Source organism: Elgaria multicarinata, chromosome 7 (assembly GCF_023053635.1).
Source record: "Elgaria multicarinata webbii isolate HBS135686 ecotype San Diego chromosome 7, rElgMul1.1.pri, whole genome shotgun sequence".
Lineage (NCBI taxonomy): Eukaryota > Metazoa > Chordata > Lepidosauria > Squamata > Anguidae > Elgaria > Elgaria multicarinata.
In genome coordinates, this window is record NC_086177.1 from 84457720 (window position 1) to 84475710 (window position 17991).

The 17991-nt window shown below is 42.3% G+C and overlaps 2 protein-coding genes across 9 annotated transcripts in view; one reads left to right on the forward strand and one right to left on the reverse strand.

Moving 5' to 3' along the window:
- RBM12B (RNA binding motif protein 12B) overlaps positions 1-7118 on the reverse strand; it is an 11713-nt gene extending 4595 nt beyond the window's left edge. The window contains exons 1-3 of one of the 3 annotated variants that reach the window (XM_063130945.1): positions 6784-7103; positions 3893-3938; positions 541-3279 (exon numbers count right to left, since the gene is read on the reverse strand). In XM_063130945.1, coding sequence (XP_062987015.1) covers positions 1032-3251 — 2220 coding nt within the window. In that variant the 5' untranslated portion in view covers positions 3252-3279; positions 3893-3938; positions 6784-7103 and the 3' untranslated portion in view covers positions 541-1031. Of the gene's footprint in view, positions 1-540; positions 3280-3892; positions 6359-6783 lie in introns of those variants that run through there. The other 2 variants (XR_010025678.1, XM_063130944.1) reach the window with 2 other exon arrangements.
- A 1724-nt stretch (positions 7119-8842) lies between these two features.
- TMEM67 (transmembrane protein 67) overlaps positions 8843-17991 on the forward strand; it is a 33623-nt gene continuing 24474 nt past the window's right edge. For 2 of the 6 annotated variants that reach the window (XM_063130935.1, XM_063130936.1), the window contains exons 1-7: positions 8843-9031; positions 10636-10724; positions 10839-10932; positions 12128-12227; positions 14879-14948; positions 15541-15615; positions 16906-16968. In XM_063130935.1, the coding sequence (XP_062987005.1) occupies positions 8845-9031; positions 10636-10724; positions 10839-10932; positions 12128-12227; positions 14879-14948; positions 15541-15615; positions 16906-16968 (678 nt within the window). In that variant the 5' untranslated portion in view covers positions 8843-8844. Of the gene's footprint in view, positions 9032-10635; positions 10725-10838; positions 10933-12127; positions 12228-14878; positions 14949-14999; positions 15222-15540; positions 15616-16905; positions 16969-17991 lie in introns of those variants that run through there. The other 4 variants (XM_063130937.1, XM_063130939.1, XM_063130940.1 and 1 more) reach the window with 4 other exon arrangements.

Sequence of the window (17991 nt, forward strand, 5' to 3'; positions counted from 1 at the left end):
ACTGAAAAGCACAATGGTTACTCATCACAACGACTATATATTACCTCCAGTATCACGGAAAGTATGTATCCACATGTCAGTTCCTAGGAACATGAGCAGGAGAATGCTGTTGCACTGATGTCCTGCTTGTGGGTTTCCCATATGCATCTGGTTGACCATTATGCAAACTGACTGCTGGACCAGATAGGCCTTTGGTGTGATTCAGCATGGCTCTTCTTATATCCTTACCTTGGTCATTTTGACCAATACCCATTATCATTGGTATCCTTAGGAAATAAGTTGACTTGTACCTTTTAACTCTAACTTCAATGTTTCCAATTATCAGCAACCCTAGGGGTTCCACAGACCAAACCTACACAGGGTAAACAGAAAAGTCCTCTTCTAATTGTATCATTGTATTTTCTCTTGTATAGCATATGATCTGTAAACTAAGCAGATATTATCTAAATTCATATTCTTCTAAAATGAAGCATTGGATTTATTAGGACTGTCAGACACTATTGGATAGGAATAGGTAACACACAATGAACAATCCACATATTTCAGTTTATGTACTTTTATTTCAAAAGGAATGCTGAACTGTTAACAAAAAAGTATTCCAGGTGCCATTGAACATAACAATGGGCAAGAACCCAAAAAAATCATGGGTAAGCTTGTTAATATATACATGGATGACACAACCTACGCTTTCTAAGAGCTCTGAAGTTTTTATATTGTGTCAAATAGAGCATTTAGACAAACTGCAAATGTACATCCACCTATGGAAAGAAAAACAAAAATACATGCAGTTTTCAGTTTTATATTAAGAAATGCATATTGCAAAGCAATATCTTGCAGTAACTGTCAAGGTGATCCAATTCAGTCTTAAAAATCCTAGTTCAGCCAAAAAAGTGTGCTGTAACTTTAAAATTAGATGTAACTATTTACAAGTGGTTTGATGTGCCTTTTTTCATTCTCCAAGTAAAAATATGGCTGTATTTTGCATGTATTAATACTGTGAATGTCTTCACTTTGCCTCATAGACATCTCATCTACACCAAACTTAACCTAACTTTGCGTTGGCCAATTGGCCTATCATTTAGTTCATTAACAGCAGCCACTGCCTCATTATAATTTATCAGAGCAATAACAGCTTCACCAGAAGACATTCCATATTCATTCTCAATCACAGAAAGAGATTCTGGTATGATCTTATAGCCATGGAAAAAATCCAGGATTTCATTAGGAGAAGCTCGAAATGGTATATTCTTTAATTTAATCAGCGTGACACGATCTGAACCACCACTGAAATTAGAGTCAGGCATATAGTGCCCATCTGTAAACCTTCCAGGAATACCTTCACCAAACTCTGTAAATGAGGGAGGGCTTCTAAAATGATCAGGTGAGCAGATAAAATCATCAGATGGGTGTCTATAATCAGATGGATGCTTTAAATTCCCCTGCATGGATGGTCCTTGTGAACCAACTGGGTAAAAATGTTCACCTCTTTCATATGCATGGAGATGGTTCTGCATCTTCTCATTTGACATTAATGAAACATTAATACCAAACTCTTGCATTTGCTCCTCAGGTATACATCTTAAGAGTACCTCTGTCCCCAAAAATCGCCGACGATTTAAGCTTTCAGCTTTCCGAGCTTGATCTTCAGATCTGAATTTGACCAACGCTTCTCCCAATCCAATTCCTTTGTCATCATAAAGCAAATAAATATCACTGTCGTCAATAGTAAATCCTGCAAAGAATTTCTGTACTTCAACATTTGTCACATCAAATGGAAAATTTCGCACATATACACATGTCTTTGAGCCAGAATATCCATCACGATTACTTTTTTCCCTTACATGGTGATGTCTTTCTGGTGATCTTTTAGTTTCAGAAAATCCAGTTAATTGAAAAACTGTTGTTTTGGAAATGGGAAAAATGTAAACTTGTCGACCAAAAAGAGTATCTTTATGATGGCTTAGTGCATACTGATAGTCTCTCTCTGACTTGAACATCACGATTGCATCCTTGATGTTATCATGTGGTTTTAAGAATTTAATCTGATCGCCAGCAACATCAGAGTCTCCAAAGAATACCATCAAATCTCTCTTCTCAACAGCATCAGGCATATTTTTTACATGTATATAATATTCTTTGTTAGGTGAGTGAGATCGGATTGAATCACCGAAAGGGGAAGGGGAACATGTTTTTACTCTCCTTGGAGGAGACCGTGAATGGATGCGTGCCATAACCCTCCTTGGAGGAGACGGTGAACAGGTGCGTGCGATAACTCTCCTTGGAAGAGATGGTGAACAGGTGCGTGCCATAACCCTCCTTGGAGGAGTCCGTGAACGGGTACGTGCCATAACCCTCCTTGGAGGAGACTGCGAACGAGAGCGTTTTCTTGAAGATAAGTTGCTTGGCTCTCTTCTTGAATGCTCCTTGCTTGAAAAGAAATCTTCATCCAAATTATGACCAAAAGGTTCAGTACTGGAAGGATGACCCATCTTTTCATGTGCTCTTCCACCATACTTTATCAATTTTACTCCACTATAGGGATGTACTTCTATAAATCTTGTGCCCATATATTCCCTATTACGTTGTAGCCCTTTCTTGGCATCACTTAACGTAGCAAATTTTACCACACCATCTCCATTGTTTTTGCCATTGCTTTTTAACAGGATCACCTCCTCCACTTGTAATCCAGAGAAGAAAGTGACCACATCCTCTTCTGTCGCAGAATAAGGCATGCCACGTATAAATAAGTATGTGTTGGTTGGGTCTCTCATGGACTGATTATAATTTGATTTTGCACTGCTGTTTCGAGAGCCATCTGAATGAAACTCGTACTCCATAGGATCCATAGAATCATACCTCGATTTACTAATTCCTTTTTTAATGGCTGCAACTAAATTTGAAAGGCTGCCAACTCCAGATGCTCCCAGGTTACTAGAATCTATCCGCCTAGACCCACTTATTGTCTCTCTTCCACCACGAACAAATGTTTTCCTGTTAATTTCTATCATATTCTGCATTTCTGTCTTGCTACTGAGAAAGAACTCTATACGAGAATCCTTGATAAATCCTCCTGAATAGCTCATTGCTTGTCTTGCATCTTCATCTGTTGAAAATATAATAAAAGCTTCCCCCTTTTCTCCTCCAATGATATGCACACCACCATCAGGAATATTCAATCCTGAGAAGAAACGGCGAATATCTCCAGAACCCGCAACAACAGGAAGCCCCTGTAAACGGATGACTACAGCCATTCTGAGCTCAACCCACAGCAATAATCACCTGTGGACAAAAAGGTACACATGATAGCAAGCCTTTAGTACACTGGAAAAGTGCTATACCTCAAGCTTTCACATTAAAAACAGGAACCCCTGTCTTGAACAAGGTATATGGAATCAAAACATAACTCCTTCATTTGGAATCACAAAAGCCTATTCTGAAATCTTGCAAACATATTCAATCAAAAGTCTTGGACAGCTCCATCACTATTCCCAATCATAAAAGCCGTATCAGTCATTCTAGCTATCTAGGATGAAACGTAACAAAGCTGTCACAGCATATATTATAGTCCATCAGAACTTCAATGCAGAGATTAAATGACAGACCATGCCATCTGGCCCATGTCATCTGTTATCAAAAGCCTAGAAACATTTATGACAAAAAGATGTCTCATCGCTTCCAAGCAAATGACACTGGTCTATTCAATTTTCAAACATCATTCTCTACCAGTCAACCAGCCCACCTCATAATGAAGCAAATTCAGTAATCCTTTTCCCATGACTTATCCTTTTTTCATGATTAGGATATGCAATTGCACACCTTCCTTTCAAGCCACACATCTGGAGATAAAGCCATCATCTTGGACAATGGGAGCATTAACCTTTTAGACGCTTACCTGGTTCTTCTTGGAAGGCCTGATAAAGTCTGTGAAATCAACTTAACTGCGGAAAGAAAATGAAACATAATTAATGGCTACGAAGCAGGTTAACATTTTATGCCGCATTACTGTGGATTAGCCATAACCATGGTCAACATTTACAAGCCAGTAAGAAACAAAAACTGATGGTCTTATGCCAAGTTCCTTTTCCATTCCAGAGATGCAGAAAATAATTTAAAATAACCCATTTCAACTAAGCAACTTCTTTAGGAGGATGTTATTACATCCTCCTATTAAATTTGATTTCAGCAGGAAATGAAAATAATTTGAGGTCAATCTTCCACAAAGAGATGAATATGCAAAATAAAAAACCCTCTCCTCAACGTCTGTAGGCCTTGAAAGATAAAGTCCCATACAAAAATAGAGGTGTCCAGTTCTTCTGAATCCTTTTCCTTCCAGAGTGGCAAGATGTTCACCAGCGACTGACTTTTGCAATGCAAAAATGATTATGTTGGAACAAAAATAAATTCCCCAAATCAAAAATTCCAGGGAAATATACTGATATATTTAGTTCCTCGACCAATGCATGTCATCACATGATAAATCCAGAAAAATCTAATCAAATATATCTGTAGTTTAGAACATGAATATGTTACAAAATTTAAAGTACACAATGTATCGACTACATCCCAAAAATGTATGCGTGGCTCATGTCAAGTCAATCTTTTCACAAGCTACATAAAAAGAGGAAATAACAGAAAACTTTAAGTTAACCTGGAGTCAAGTCCCATTGAGTTCATCAGAGCTTACTCAGAAATAAACATGCAAAGAATTGCAGGCGTAGTGACAAAACAACCTATTATCCAATACTTTACAGAGGAACACGTTTGAACATTAGTACTAGAACCTACTCATCTGTGATTGATTTTCCAGGACCAAAAAAGCGAAAGATTGTGAAGTATATCACTTTTATCACTTCAGTCCTATAAAATGCCCCAAATCAACCTACTTCTTTCCATTCCCATAAAAGCATACAACAACAATCTGGACAGTTTTCTCAAAAGGTCTTGAGATGACTGATCCATTCGTGCTTTAGCAGTGTGTTATCACTGGCATTGATATTAATGTAGGTAGATAACACTTCATTACTCAAATCCTCAATCCAGCACTTCCATAGTTTCTCAGCCATACATTACATAAAAATTCATAACAAACCAGCTACAACTATTCAAAACGTTCCTCGGCTACTGACATTTTCCACAAACACCATGGAGAAAAACTAACCATGTCTGTCACAGAACAACCAACACTAGTTTACATATATATATATATATATATATATATATATGCCATTTAGTCCCAACTGGGGCCTCCACCGCAGCTAAAACCACCACCTTCACATATTATAAAAATGTTAATACTTCTGAAGCCTGAATCAAATAAGATGCAAACTGAACAGTTTATTGTTTCAGCACCTCCTAGTTCAATTAATAAAGGGAGAAAAAGATAAGAACATCAAATGAGTAGTTTAGGCTACAATCCTATACCCACTTACATGGGAGTGAGCCCCCCTGAACTCAATGAGGCCTACTTCTGAGTAGACATGTACAGGATTGTACTGTCAGCCTGAAATTCTGGACACACTTTCCTGAGTGTATGCCCCACTGAACACCATGATACCTTCTTCTCAGCAGATGTACATAGGATTAGCATTACTGTTTTCCAAAATAATCCTTGAAAACTAACTAGAGATTATGGGAGAACACTGAAGTAGTTGCCAAAAATATTCTGAGACCAGATCATGTTATATTGGCCTACTAATATAGAAGTTCATTTCCATGCATAAGATGGTATATTCCCAGGTTGTTGTTTTTTTAAAAAAACACCTTTGCGTATTTTATGCCTGGGTAAGTGTAAGAAAGTTAAGACAAAGCAAGAGTATCAATTCCTGTTAAAACAGGCACATATGCTGCTACACTTCAACTATTTGCTCTGGTTATTACTACTAGCTTAGTGCTTGGTCTATTCCTTCCTAGAGTGTTTTGTCATAAAGAGATCTACTTCCCCTGTAGAATAAGGAGCACAGTAGACTCTGGGATATCCAGATATAATGACTTCAATAACCACAATCCTCATAGGAAAAAACACACACACTGGAGTACAGGGTATGTCAGAAGTAGGCAAAACATGCCCTCTCAAGTGTGTTGTCCATTTCCTGCCCCCATGTAAATACTGGCTAGGCAGCTATGATCGTTGCAAGGCAGCCACCAAGAGACAAAATCATTTGATAAAACTGGCTGTGAGCGAGATGGAGTTCCTTAGTCCTGTGTGGTCTTCATATGTCAGTTCCTGCAAAATCCCAACACACTCCTAGGGAAAACTGATTCAGAATGAATTACCATTAAACCAACCAACCGAGTACACGTGGGAGAAGAAAATGTGTGACTTGGCAGGACAAAAGAAGAAAGAAAAACCAAATCCAAATACGAGAGATGATCTTCTTCGGGCAACTGATCAAACCAAGCACTTCCACCAGGGAGGTAAGATTCTTCCCTCCCTTCCACCCCATTCCAACGGCTTGGAAAGAACGCGCAAAATATAATAAAGCCTATTTTTTATCAGCGGGTGGGGTGGGAGGAAGAAGGGGCTGAGACGAGACTACAGCAGAGTCGCACTGACACCGCTCACGCCGAAATTAATCAATCTGCAATTACCACCCAGCGGAATACCGCTCGGCCCACGCATTCTACACGGCAGTGGGATCGTCGTGGTCGGAAGGGAGGGGAAGAGAAAGAGGCTCCCGCGACTGACGAGGGTCACTACCGAAGCCAGCCTCGCCTCTCACGCACGCACGCACGCGCGCGCGCGCAAACGCTACGACGGCCCGTTCATGATTCATTTCTACTAACCAGGCCCCGTCTGGGTCGAGTGAACCTGTGAGGGCGACGCGGCTTCCGTGATTTCCCTCAGGGGATAAAGGGAAACACGCGACGTGCTTATCTAACTTCGTCAGGCCGGATTCCGCGGCCTTTTACTGGGCTTCTTCCCTATCCCCGCCGGGTCCGCCAATGTGCCTCGTCCGCCCACGCCGCTACCACCGGCTGTCAGACGGCCGCGTCTCGCCCTCCGCAAGCAACGGCGCCTACGCTCCTCGCTCTACACCACAGCGCCTGTCCGCCAGTGACAAAATGGCAGCCGCTCTCCCTCTCCGCCTCTTTCCCGAGTGCGACTCGGAGACCGCGGGAGGACAACTCGCCTCGCGCATGCGTACAAAGGGAACGCAAAGACCAAGCGAAACACGCATGCGCACAGTGTAGGGGAAGCTCAAGGCTTCCGCTCTGTCCAGCTTCTTCCGGTAGCAACTGCACATGCGTGAAAGAACAGGGTGGAATTAAATCGTCGTGTATTCATTTGAAAAAAAAATATAGGAATTTTTCTGGTTGACTTTTTGTAGGATTTTTCTGGTTGACTTTTGTAGAAGCAGGATTTGCACTTTGTGTTCGCACTTCGACTGTGGAATGTTAACTGTCGGTTTCCTGCATCGATCTTTTTTCTTAGGCTTCCAATTCTAAAATGCAAAAGTAATATCTGTGGCCATTTGGCCTCCTGCCAGTGCTTACCACAGCTCAGCCATAAACTTAACTGTGCGCAGTATTGCTATCCGAAATAAAACAGAATACGGGAGTCGTGGGTTTCCATGCCTGTTTATTTGTGCTTGACTGAATTCTTGGTATCCTTTCAACATTAGTCTTTGTTTTTGGAAATAACTGTGGTTGTCCTGGCATCTGCACAATGATAGCAAGAGGACTTTGATTTCAAATAGATGTCTTTATGGTGTGATGTGAAATATCCATCTCAGAATTTTAATCCAGTCCTGTGATTTCTGCTCTGATTTGGAAAAAATAAAAGTGATTAGGGTTGCAACTTGGAAGTGAGCTCTAAAGTGGAAGAAGATGCGAGGACCATCAGAGCCTGCTTCAGTTGGAACCCCCCCACCCCCAGGGCTAACTGCCATCTTCACCCTGTGGGGAAGAAGATGCGAGGGAGACTGAAGCAGGCAGGGACCATCAGAGCCTGCTTCAGTTGGAACCCCCCACCCCCAGGGCTAACTGCCATCTTCACCCTGTGGGGAAGAAGATGCGAGGGAGACTGGAGCAGGCAGGGACCATCAGAGCCTGCTTCAGTTGGGACCCCCCCCCCCAACAGGGCTAACATCTTCACCTTGTGGGGAAGAAGGAGCTGTTGGTTTGCCCCTCCATTGGGAGATGAGAGGACAGAGCAGGGCCTTCCCACCAGCCTAAACGGTCTCCTTAATTTCTTTTTATTTTCTCCCTCTTCCCTCCCCATCCACTTTTCCTTGTGTGTCATGTCTTTTTTTAGAATGTAAGCCTGAGGGTAGGGACTGTCTTCTTTATTGATACATTGTAAGCCGCTCCGAGAGCCTTTTGGCTAAGGTGCGGGATAAAAATACTATAAAATAAATAAATAAATAAGTGGGGATTTACTTCTGAGAAGACATACATAGGATTGCGCTGTTGAACTGGAAATATAAATTTCCGGAGGGGGGGGAGGCGGAACCGTGGTCTGGATTTGAAAGACAAACAAATGTATAGCATAAAGTTTGGTGCCCTGGAATTCACGTCATCGGAAGCATAAAGTGGAATCCTCAATTGATGGGATTACATTGAGGGTGACACGTCACGCATCTGATAAAGGGAATTCTATTCCATGAAAACTCTTACTTGGTGGAACAAGGCTCTTGTTGGGGAAATATAGAATCATCACAAGAGAGCATTTGTAAGGCATAAATGAAGTGCATTCCAAATTTTCCATTTGACAGAGAGAATGGGACACACACTTTCTTTGCTTCTATTGATCTTCCTGGCTTCCCGTAGGCACGAACTTCAGGCCCCGCCCTTAGAACTAAGAAGCAGGAACGGCAATCGGGCGGAGTCTAGGCCTCAGTAGCCATGGCGACGCCGCGGCGCTGGGTTTGCATGGCGTTGCTGCTGCTGCCTTTAAGCGCGGGGCTTTCGGACGGCCAAGGCTTCATCCTGCCCTTGCACCAGCCGCAGGGCTGCGATGGGACCCATTACTTCAGTATCGCCAGCTTGGCTTGCGGGCAGTGCGGGGCCTCCCAGAGAAAAAGCGCTCGGGGTGAGGCGACTGCGACTCAAACTAATCCCCAGGAGGGCCCGGCGGCGCTCACCTCCCCACTACCACCAGCGAGGGGCAGCCGCCATTGCCGGCGGGAAAGGGCCTTCGGGGGTTCAGGTCCCCAGCCCGCCCTCCGCCCCTTTCAGAAGGAGATCGTACAGGCCCGGCCCCCTAGCAGCGCCAGCCGATCTGGCGATCTGGAGGGCGACCCTTTTCAGGCCAAGGACCGAATCCCAGCCCGGGGAAAGGTTCGCGGGGTGGCGGGGGGTAGTAGTGCAGACAAAAGGGTCTGAGAGAGAGAGGGGTGGTTCTAGACAACTTCGTGTATTGTCTCACTTGTGAAGCGCACGACTCATATTTGTATTCTATCACACACACTCAGACACCGCCTTCCTGTGCTGTAAAGCTGCTTCTGCATTCCTGATGCCTTAGAGCAAAAATCGGCGGTGTATGCCCTGCCCTTCGCTCCTGTCTTTGGGGAACTGCTGTGGAACAAGCCAAAAACAAAAGGAGGAGAGAATCCAAGCCAGGTCAAAAAGAAAAGGAGAAACGGGATCTCAGGATGCAGATAATTTATTTTCATGGAAATAAATTATTTGCACCCTGTGGAACAAGCACCACCAAACTACAGTGGTGGCAGGCATTTATTTATTCAGTGTGTGTGTGTTTGTTTTAACTTGCCCAGTAACCCAGTTACTTTGGGTGGTGTATAATACATTTAAAACATAGAATACAAATAATACAAATGGTGAATAAAAACAGCACACAGCAAAACCAAGATAAAGCCAGCAGCAAAAAGTAAAAATGCTACAGCACATAAAACCAAAGTGAAAAGGGGAAGGCAGTTCCTGAGAGCTGTCTGTAGCAGTGGTGGTTGTAGTAATTTTAAACACTATCATAACCGGGTTTTTTTTAATATCCTGCCCTTCCTCCAAACAGCTGACACGTCCCCCTCATTCACATACACTCACGGGCTTATGGCCATTCATTGCAGAGCAGGAAGAGCTCTGCATTTCATCTAGATAGGCTTTTTTATCCAGTCCAGAGGATTCCTCATAAACTAGCCTCTCCAGTCCCCTCCCCACCCACAGAAACATCCCCTTTATCTTTTCTCAAAGATTGCCTTTGAAGCCTCAGTGAAGCAGCCAACACAGTTCTCTTCTTGCTGGCTGGGAGGGGGAAGGGACGGGGAGCTCAGACCCCTGGGTCCAAGGTTGGAGCACTGATTCCAGCCTCGGATCCAGGAATCCGAACTATCCTATGGCCCCTCAGATGCTGTCTAGGGACTATAAGGATGCTTTCTTACTTTATTCTCACAGCTACCCTGTGTGATAGGTTAGGCAGAGAGTATGTAACTGGCCCAGGATCACCCAATTAGCTTCATAGCAGAGGCTAGGGTTTAAGCCTGAGTCTCTGCATTCAGAGGCTAACACTAACCACTAAAACACAGGATTGTGGGAAATTGTAGAGATTTCTTAAACATCTATGAGAGCCAACAGAGACAGGGTCATTTAGTATATGTATCTGATGGACAGCTTTGTCAGAGCAAACTTGTTTTTAAATTGTAGCAGCTGAGATATAACAAATTATTGCATATCTTTCAGGTACTTCGTGTACTTGTCTACCTGGTTTCAAGATAGTCTCTGATAATGGTGGAACTTCTATTACTTGTGAAAAATGTCCAGACAGCATGGTAACTGTTATATCTGCAATAAATCCAAATAGCTTCTGTTATAAACAATGTATATATGTATCTTCTTTCTCAGATGTTAGAATGAGCTTTAAAATACTTTAATTTTTTGTTTAGAGTGGTGTTACTCAAGATGGATGGGATTGCATTACTTGCCCTAATGGCTTAACTGCTGAAGGAAAATGCAAATGCCCTATTAATGAGATCTTGGGTAAGAATTCTGTGAAGTTATTCATTGTGTTATAATACCTGATTTTTCTAGCAAGAAAGGCCACGTTGAGCATCTTGTATGGCTTATATCCAACATTTTCGTTCCATGAACGAAGGAGACTTCTCTTCATGTAAAGAGAGTTGCAAACACAGGAGGGCTCCTCCTGCTTATGGAATGAAATGATTGGATACAGTCCTACATCTTTGTGTACAGAAAATGCAACAAAAACATACACCCCTGTGCCAAATAGCATGCTATATTCTGAGAATATAGTTCTTGTGGATATTTTGCTATTGTTATCTCAGTTTAAATAAAAAGTCTCATCAAGAAGTCAATAACACAATGACGAAAGTCACAAAATTGAATATACAGTAATATTAAGCTGCCTTATACCAGTCAGATGTTTGGTCTATCTAGCTGAGTATCGTGTACTCTGATTGTAGTGGCTTTCCAAGGCTGCAGGTTGCCCTACTTCCTGCAATTTGTTTATCCAGAGCTGAGGAACCTGTGACCATCAAGATGTTGTTGGACCTGTTCCCATCAGCCCCTGCCAGTATGACCAGTGGTCAGGGATGATGGAAGTTGCAATTTAAGAACATCTGGAGGGCTGCAAGTTCCCCAGCCCTGCTTTAATTCCGGGAAATACCAGGAATTGAACTTGGAACTTTCTGCGTGCAAAGGAGGTGCTCTCCCTTTCAGTTGTAGTTCCCCTCCCCACTCCACCTGCAAGTTATGCTATGGCATCATTATTCCCATTGATGAAGGATGTTGTGGAGTACTGTACTGAAGGAGACATCCGTCACAACATCATGAAATTAATTGTTACACAATTGATTTCTGGACTAAGAGATTCTATGCATACATGCAAAACACTTCCATGCTTGCCAGGAGCTGATTTCCCATTCTAGCTGCAGACTCTCATGCCACATGGAATACCACTCCAGATTTTTAAGAGAGGCTTTTCAATATCCACCAGAGGCAGTGAAAAGAAGGACATCCCTGGAAAACCCCAGCATCTCTACAGAATACTCAATGGCCCTTTGAATCATGGCCAAGATTTCCAAATTTGTGCTTCATGAGTATTAGGCAATTCAAACTGGACTCTATAAATTTGCATGCCATTCATGCACAAATATAATGTGATACTGAATGTAATGTTGCTGTTCCATGTTCACATTCTTTTTTTTTAACTTAGTGGAAAGAAAGACTACTGGTGAATTGTTGAAAGAAGCATTATGTGTACGATGTGATGGAAAGGAGCAGTCGTTTGCTACTTCAAATGCATTAAGTAACATGTAAGTGTGTGTATGTGTATGGTATAGCATTGGAATAAGAAACATGATTAACATTTGGGCTGGTTCAAATATAACATTCTCTGTTTAATATTCCATAATATGTTAAGGTGGGATCAGGTGTCAGGCCCAAGCACTTTAGTTCTCCCTTCACTTCCTGTTGTGTCATAGCTTTCCTACTTATGATCCTGGTCTCTTCAAACCAGTTTTCTTCAAAACTGGGACCTACCTCTAGCTAAAATGTTCATGTTAGGCCCCACTCCTTAATTATTATATTTATTTGTATTCCGCCTTTTGCCCAATGCTGGGCCTCAAGGCAGCCTTACAAAGTTTGAAACATACATGGGGGGGGGGGGGGCGGGAGAGGAGAAACAAAACCATAAACGTTTAAAATACACAACAAAATTATAAGACATTAACATAGATGGAGGGCCAGATTATTCTCCAAAGGCCTGCTGGAACAAAAAACCTGCTTCCGAAAGCCCATCAAGGGAGCCAGCCTAGCTTCCCCGGGAAGAGAGTTCCAGAGCACTGGAGCAGCCACCAAGAAGGCCTTCTCCCATGTTCCCACCAAGCGCACCTGTGAAGATGGTGGGGCTGAAAGAAGGGCTTCTCCAGAAGATCTTAAAGCAGAGGCAGGCTCATAAGGGAGAATGCGTTCTTTCAAATAACCTGGACCCGAACCATATAGGGCTTTATAGGTCATAACCCACACTTTGAATTGTGCCCGGAAACAGACTAGAAGCCAGTGGAGCTGTTTTAACAGGGAAGTTGTGTGCTCCCTGTAACCAGCCCCTGTCAACCAACTTAGATCATACTGTAAAACAGTAGTGGGCCGTGACTCCCCAATTGAAGTCCAGTGCTTTAAAGCACAGGTCCATGTAATATCTGAAGTGGGGAACTACGGTTCAGTGTCAGTTTATAACCAGACTCTTAAACCATGATCAAATCATGATGTAAGATCCTGGTTAGTAAACTAACATTAAACAATAGTTTCCCATTTTAGATGTAACAGGGGACTATAGTTTAAAGAAATCAGACTCTGCTGGCAGGAGAGGACAGGGAAGGGTGGAGGGGTAGGCCCAATGAATTCCTTGCTTTCTAAATCTTGGTTTAGGAAGCTGGGAACATTCTGAATGTTCAGTATTCATGTTCAGGTCAATATTCCATTGATCCTGGAATACATCTTATAAGGGCAGCAATTTTTCTTCATAGATGGATAAAGGCTTTCTGTGAAGTGAGATTGGGTTCAACTTAACATGCTATTAAAAACTTGCTGTCTTTAATTGCTTAATTTATGGCAGCCTGGTTGATCTGGTTCACACCTAAACCTAGGTTCCAGGTTGATGAAAATGATACAGATCTCAAATCAATCAGTTTAACAGTTTATTGAATATACAAAAGATGATATATGGAGGTAGAAAGAATAAACAAAGAAAGCTCACGTCCCTTCAGGGTACAAAGCCATTGTCCACCTGGTTGTGTGCCGGGGTCTCCAATGACATACGGAATGCCTCTACTCGGGGACCGAAGCAGTTTCTTTAGGCCAGAGAGCCACTCCTACAGCGAGACCAGCTAAATCCCTCTGTTCCCCAGGATATATAGATCTCTGAGACATTTCGCCCTACCCTGAGAGCGTGAAGCACTGTTTACTTTAGGAAGCCAAAACTTTCCCAAGCGAAGGGAAGAAGGTTCCCAGTTTAAGGGATGAAATATTGCACAACGCCCTTATCACTGAGAGTAGAGGCAACAGATATGGAGCCAACAGCTGCCAGACACTAATAAACAGGATAAGGGAAAGGGCAGAAAGCTTTGCCATTGAAAAGGTCTACTTCAGCTACCTGAAGCCTCCTAAAAGCTTCCCACTATCTTTGACTATACTAGCTCTTATTTATGCATAATATGATGATAAATGCATATATATAGAATACTGAGATATATATATATATTTGTATTCAGGACAGACCTATGAGAACTCACTAAGCTTCCTCGCCATTTCTTCCAGTCAAAATCACTACATTTGCATCACTTTCTGTGGTTTAACTTGTATGTGATTAATGCAAATAAGTAATCAAATGGTGAAATGAAAATAAATTTGTCTAGTTGTTAATCTCCACATCCTTGGTTGCATTTCAGCGTATAAGTACCATAAGAGTAGCTGGGATATGTGCTCTCTGATGCAATTTCATTATTAAAGTTTACTAATATATTTGGTGTATGAGATTGCACCAAGGAAGCCTGCTCCATAGTCTCTCGGTATCTTTAAGATAGGTGATTCATCTCTAGATGTGCTAGCTTTTCTCCTGCCCAATTCTGAGCCATGAAACAGTGTTGCCTTGGTGCAGCTACATCAATTCTGGATGTGAAGCCTATTATTGATATTATATCCTGAATCACACTAGTGCCCTTCATAGAGAGCTTCAGCTATTGGGTGGTATAGAAATTAAATAAATAAATAGGTTAATCGTGATGCTAGTGCCTCCTGGCACATTTGGTGGGCATGTTGGTCCAGCAGCCATTGCATCCTGCTGTGAAAGCTAATTTGAAACACAGGCTCAGACACTGAGTATCATTCTTCATATAACAAAATCTTATCATTAACTTTAAAACAGTAGGGCCATTACATTCTTCACAATTTATTTTATCTTTTATAGGTGCACAAGATGTGAACCAACATTCATTACTGTAAACAAATCGTGTAGCTGTTCTGAGCCAAATATTTTAGTAAGTACAGCAATGCAGTGTTTAGGAGAAACAATGTGGGTTGTATCATACTGGAGGATTTGGTCACACAAGCTGCCTCCACCCAATTTTCACCCATTCTCTTCTACTGCAGCAGCCCCCACCACACACAGAGACCATATCCTGGGTCCTTTCTGAGGGTCCCCTTATCCTCAAGAGGCACATAGGTCTGCAGTGGGGGAGAGGAGGTTGTACAACTAGATGTCTACTTGTGGAACTTTGGATTCAACCCCCAGAATTAGATCCGTAGATCCTGTAAGTGGAACTCCACTCATGGAATGCTCATGAAAGGAGGGGAAGAAAGGGGATTTTCCCCTATTCCCTCTTCAGCCCCTCCAGATGGTTTCTGTAGAACAGCATGAAAGGTGGTATAGGAGGCCTCAGTGGGAATTCAGAGCAAACCACTTTGCCTACCTCTTTGTGAAGCGGCAGCTTCTGCTGGATCTCTATCCCTTACCTGAATGGAAAGAGCCCTTCCATTTGCAGAAGGGCTACACTGGATCCAAGCCTCTTCTCTCTCTCTCAAAGTAGATATACGCATAATTTGAACGTTTTAAAAATTATGTCTTTTCAGACAGGAGGTTTGTGTTTCAGGAGCACTGGAAATTTTCCTCCAAAGGGAATTGCAACTGTACGTTTTGGAAAGCTGGTAAGTCATCGTTATAGTCACTTTATTTGTATGCTGCCTTTCTGCAGGCATTACACCTAAGGCAGTCCCCAACAAATAAAAGGAGCCCATACATCCATAATCTAGCAACAGTATAAATGCATCATCAACAACGTATCACTGTCCATAGTACATTAGGATGAAAAATAATCAACTTTTATATCGAAACAGCAACATCCAATAACAATAAACAAATCTGTCAAATTCATATAGTTATTATCCCATTTTAATTGTGGCCCCATCTGACAGCTACTTATCTGCTTTACCAAACCTATCACACCAAGAAGCACTATAACAAATCTTTTAAACCCTGCTCACCAACGTCCAGCAGTAGTTTATTCCAAAAAACAGAATAAAATGGTAAATGCCAGAGAATCTAAAATAGACAAGGTGCCACAGTGCTCTAAATATAGTTGTCACACCCACGCAGTTGAATCTTCCCATAATCCCATTGGCATTAAAAAGAGAGCGCAAGTCTCCCTGGAGTAAAGGCCCACTGTTCTTCCTTGAGCCAAAACCTCCGAGAACCAGCCAAAGCTTCTCCCTAAGGACCAGAAGTGCTCTAATCTGGTCAACAAGAGAAAGGTGGGGGAATCAGTCACTGCTTTCAACTAAGATGCCCATCCTTGCCCCATAAGGGTCTCAAAGCAAACTTGTTTTCAAGCATTTGAGCTTCCTGTGTCTCAAGTGCTTTCAGAAAATGTCATAGTGAGACTTCCTAAGTCATGGAAGCAAAATACAGATGGTTCAACTATTGTATCTAAAGCTCAATTAAGACGTTTCTGCATTATTTACAAAGGAAGAAGAGGTTCCTTAGATTTCAGGCAAGGACTATGCGTAACAGCAAATCGCCCCCCTATAAAAATCAAAATATTCACATTCTCTTTCTGCCAATTACCGTAATTGTCATTTATTTCTTTAAAACGTTTCTTGGCTGCCTTTCAGGGCAGAATCCTCCCAAGGTGGCTTACAACAATAAAATTAATAAAAACAGTTAAAATGTTAAAAGCAGTAAAAAATAAACATAATAAAATAGCAATTAAAGGCAATAATAAAACCCAACAATAAAACCAACAACAATGGCAAACATAGCAACAACAGTAGCCATTGCACATATGGTCCATGAATAAGCAACATTTAAGCTGCAATCTTATAGACGCTTACCTGGGAGAAAGTCTGACTGAACACAGTGGGGCTTGCTTGCTTCTGAGTAAAAATGTGTAGGATTGTACTAAAGATTGCTGTAACAGTTTGGCTTCTTTGTATTTATAGGGCATCACCCTGCTATCAACATGGTTTCTAAAAAATCTACAAGCCTCAGCAGCTGCTTGTTGGGTACGTTTTGGATAAGGGTTTTTCTCTTTGAGCATGATTACTGATCATAGAATCATAGAATAGTAGAGTTGGAAGGGGCCTATAAGGCCATCGACTCCAACCCCCTGCTCAGTACAGGAATCCACCTCAAAGCATACCCAACAGCTGGTTGTCGGGTAGTCATAATTCACAACATTTATAATTGTTTTAATCTATATTAACCTTATATGCTCCACTGAAACTTGTACATGGAAGCCCAGCTGCAGCTTCTCCTCTACAAAGTAGTGCTTTGGGGTATTGAGTTCATCACTCTTCCCCACCAGCTTCTCCTGTATTGCATGGCCAGTGGTTGATGAGAGTTGTAGTCCAACATCTGGAGGACTGCAAGTCCCCTGCTCCTTCTATATATTATTATCGTTATTTAGAATATTTATATACCGCTCCCCATTGAAAAATTTCGAAGCGGTGTGCAAGGTAAAATGAAAATAAAAACAGAATAAAACCGTTGAAACAAAATTTAAAAAGAAGCAAAAATCAGAAATCCAAGGCTGCATGTTAAAGAACGGCTTCTTGGAATAAAGATGTTTTCAGGAGGCGCCGAAAGGAGTACAAGGTTGGCGCCTGCCTGACCTCCAGAGGCAGGGAATTCCACAGGAGGGGCGCCACCATGCTGAAGGCTCTTCCCCTGGTGGATTCCAATCGGAGGATGGATCTAGGTGGAACCACCAGGAGCAGGCCCTCGGATGACCTCAGTGACCACGCAGGTTGGTAAGGGAAAAGGCGCTCTCTCAGGTATCCTGGTCCCAAGTTGTTTAGGGCTTTGTACACAAGTACAAGAACCTTAAACCTGGCCCGGTAGCGAATAGGCAGCCAGTGCAGTTCCCTCAGCAGAGGAGTTACATGCTGGAAAGGGGCAGCTCCAGACAACAGCCGAGCTGCAGCATTCTGCACTAGCTCCAGCTTCCAGAGCAGCTTCAAGGGCAGCCCCACATAGAGCGCATTGCAGTAATCCAATCTTGAGGTTACCAATGCCCGTACCACCGT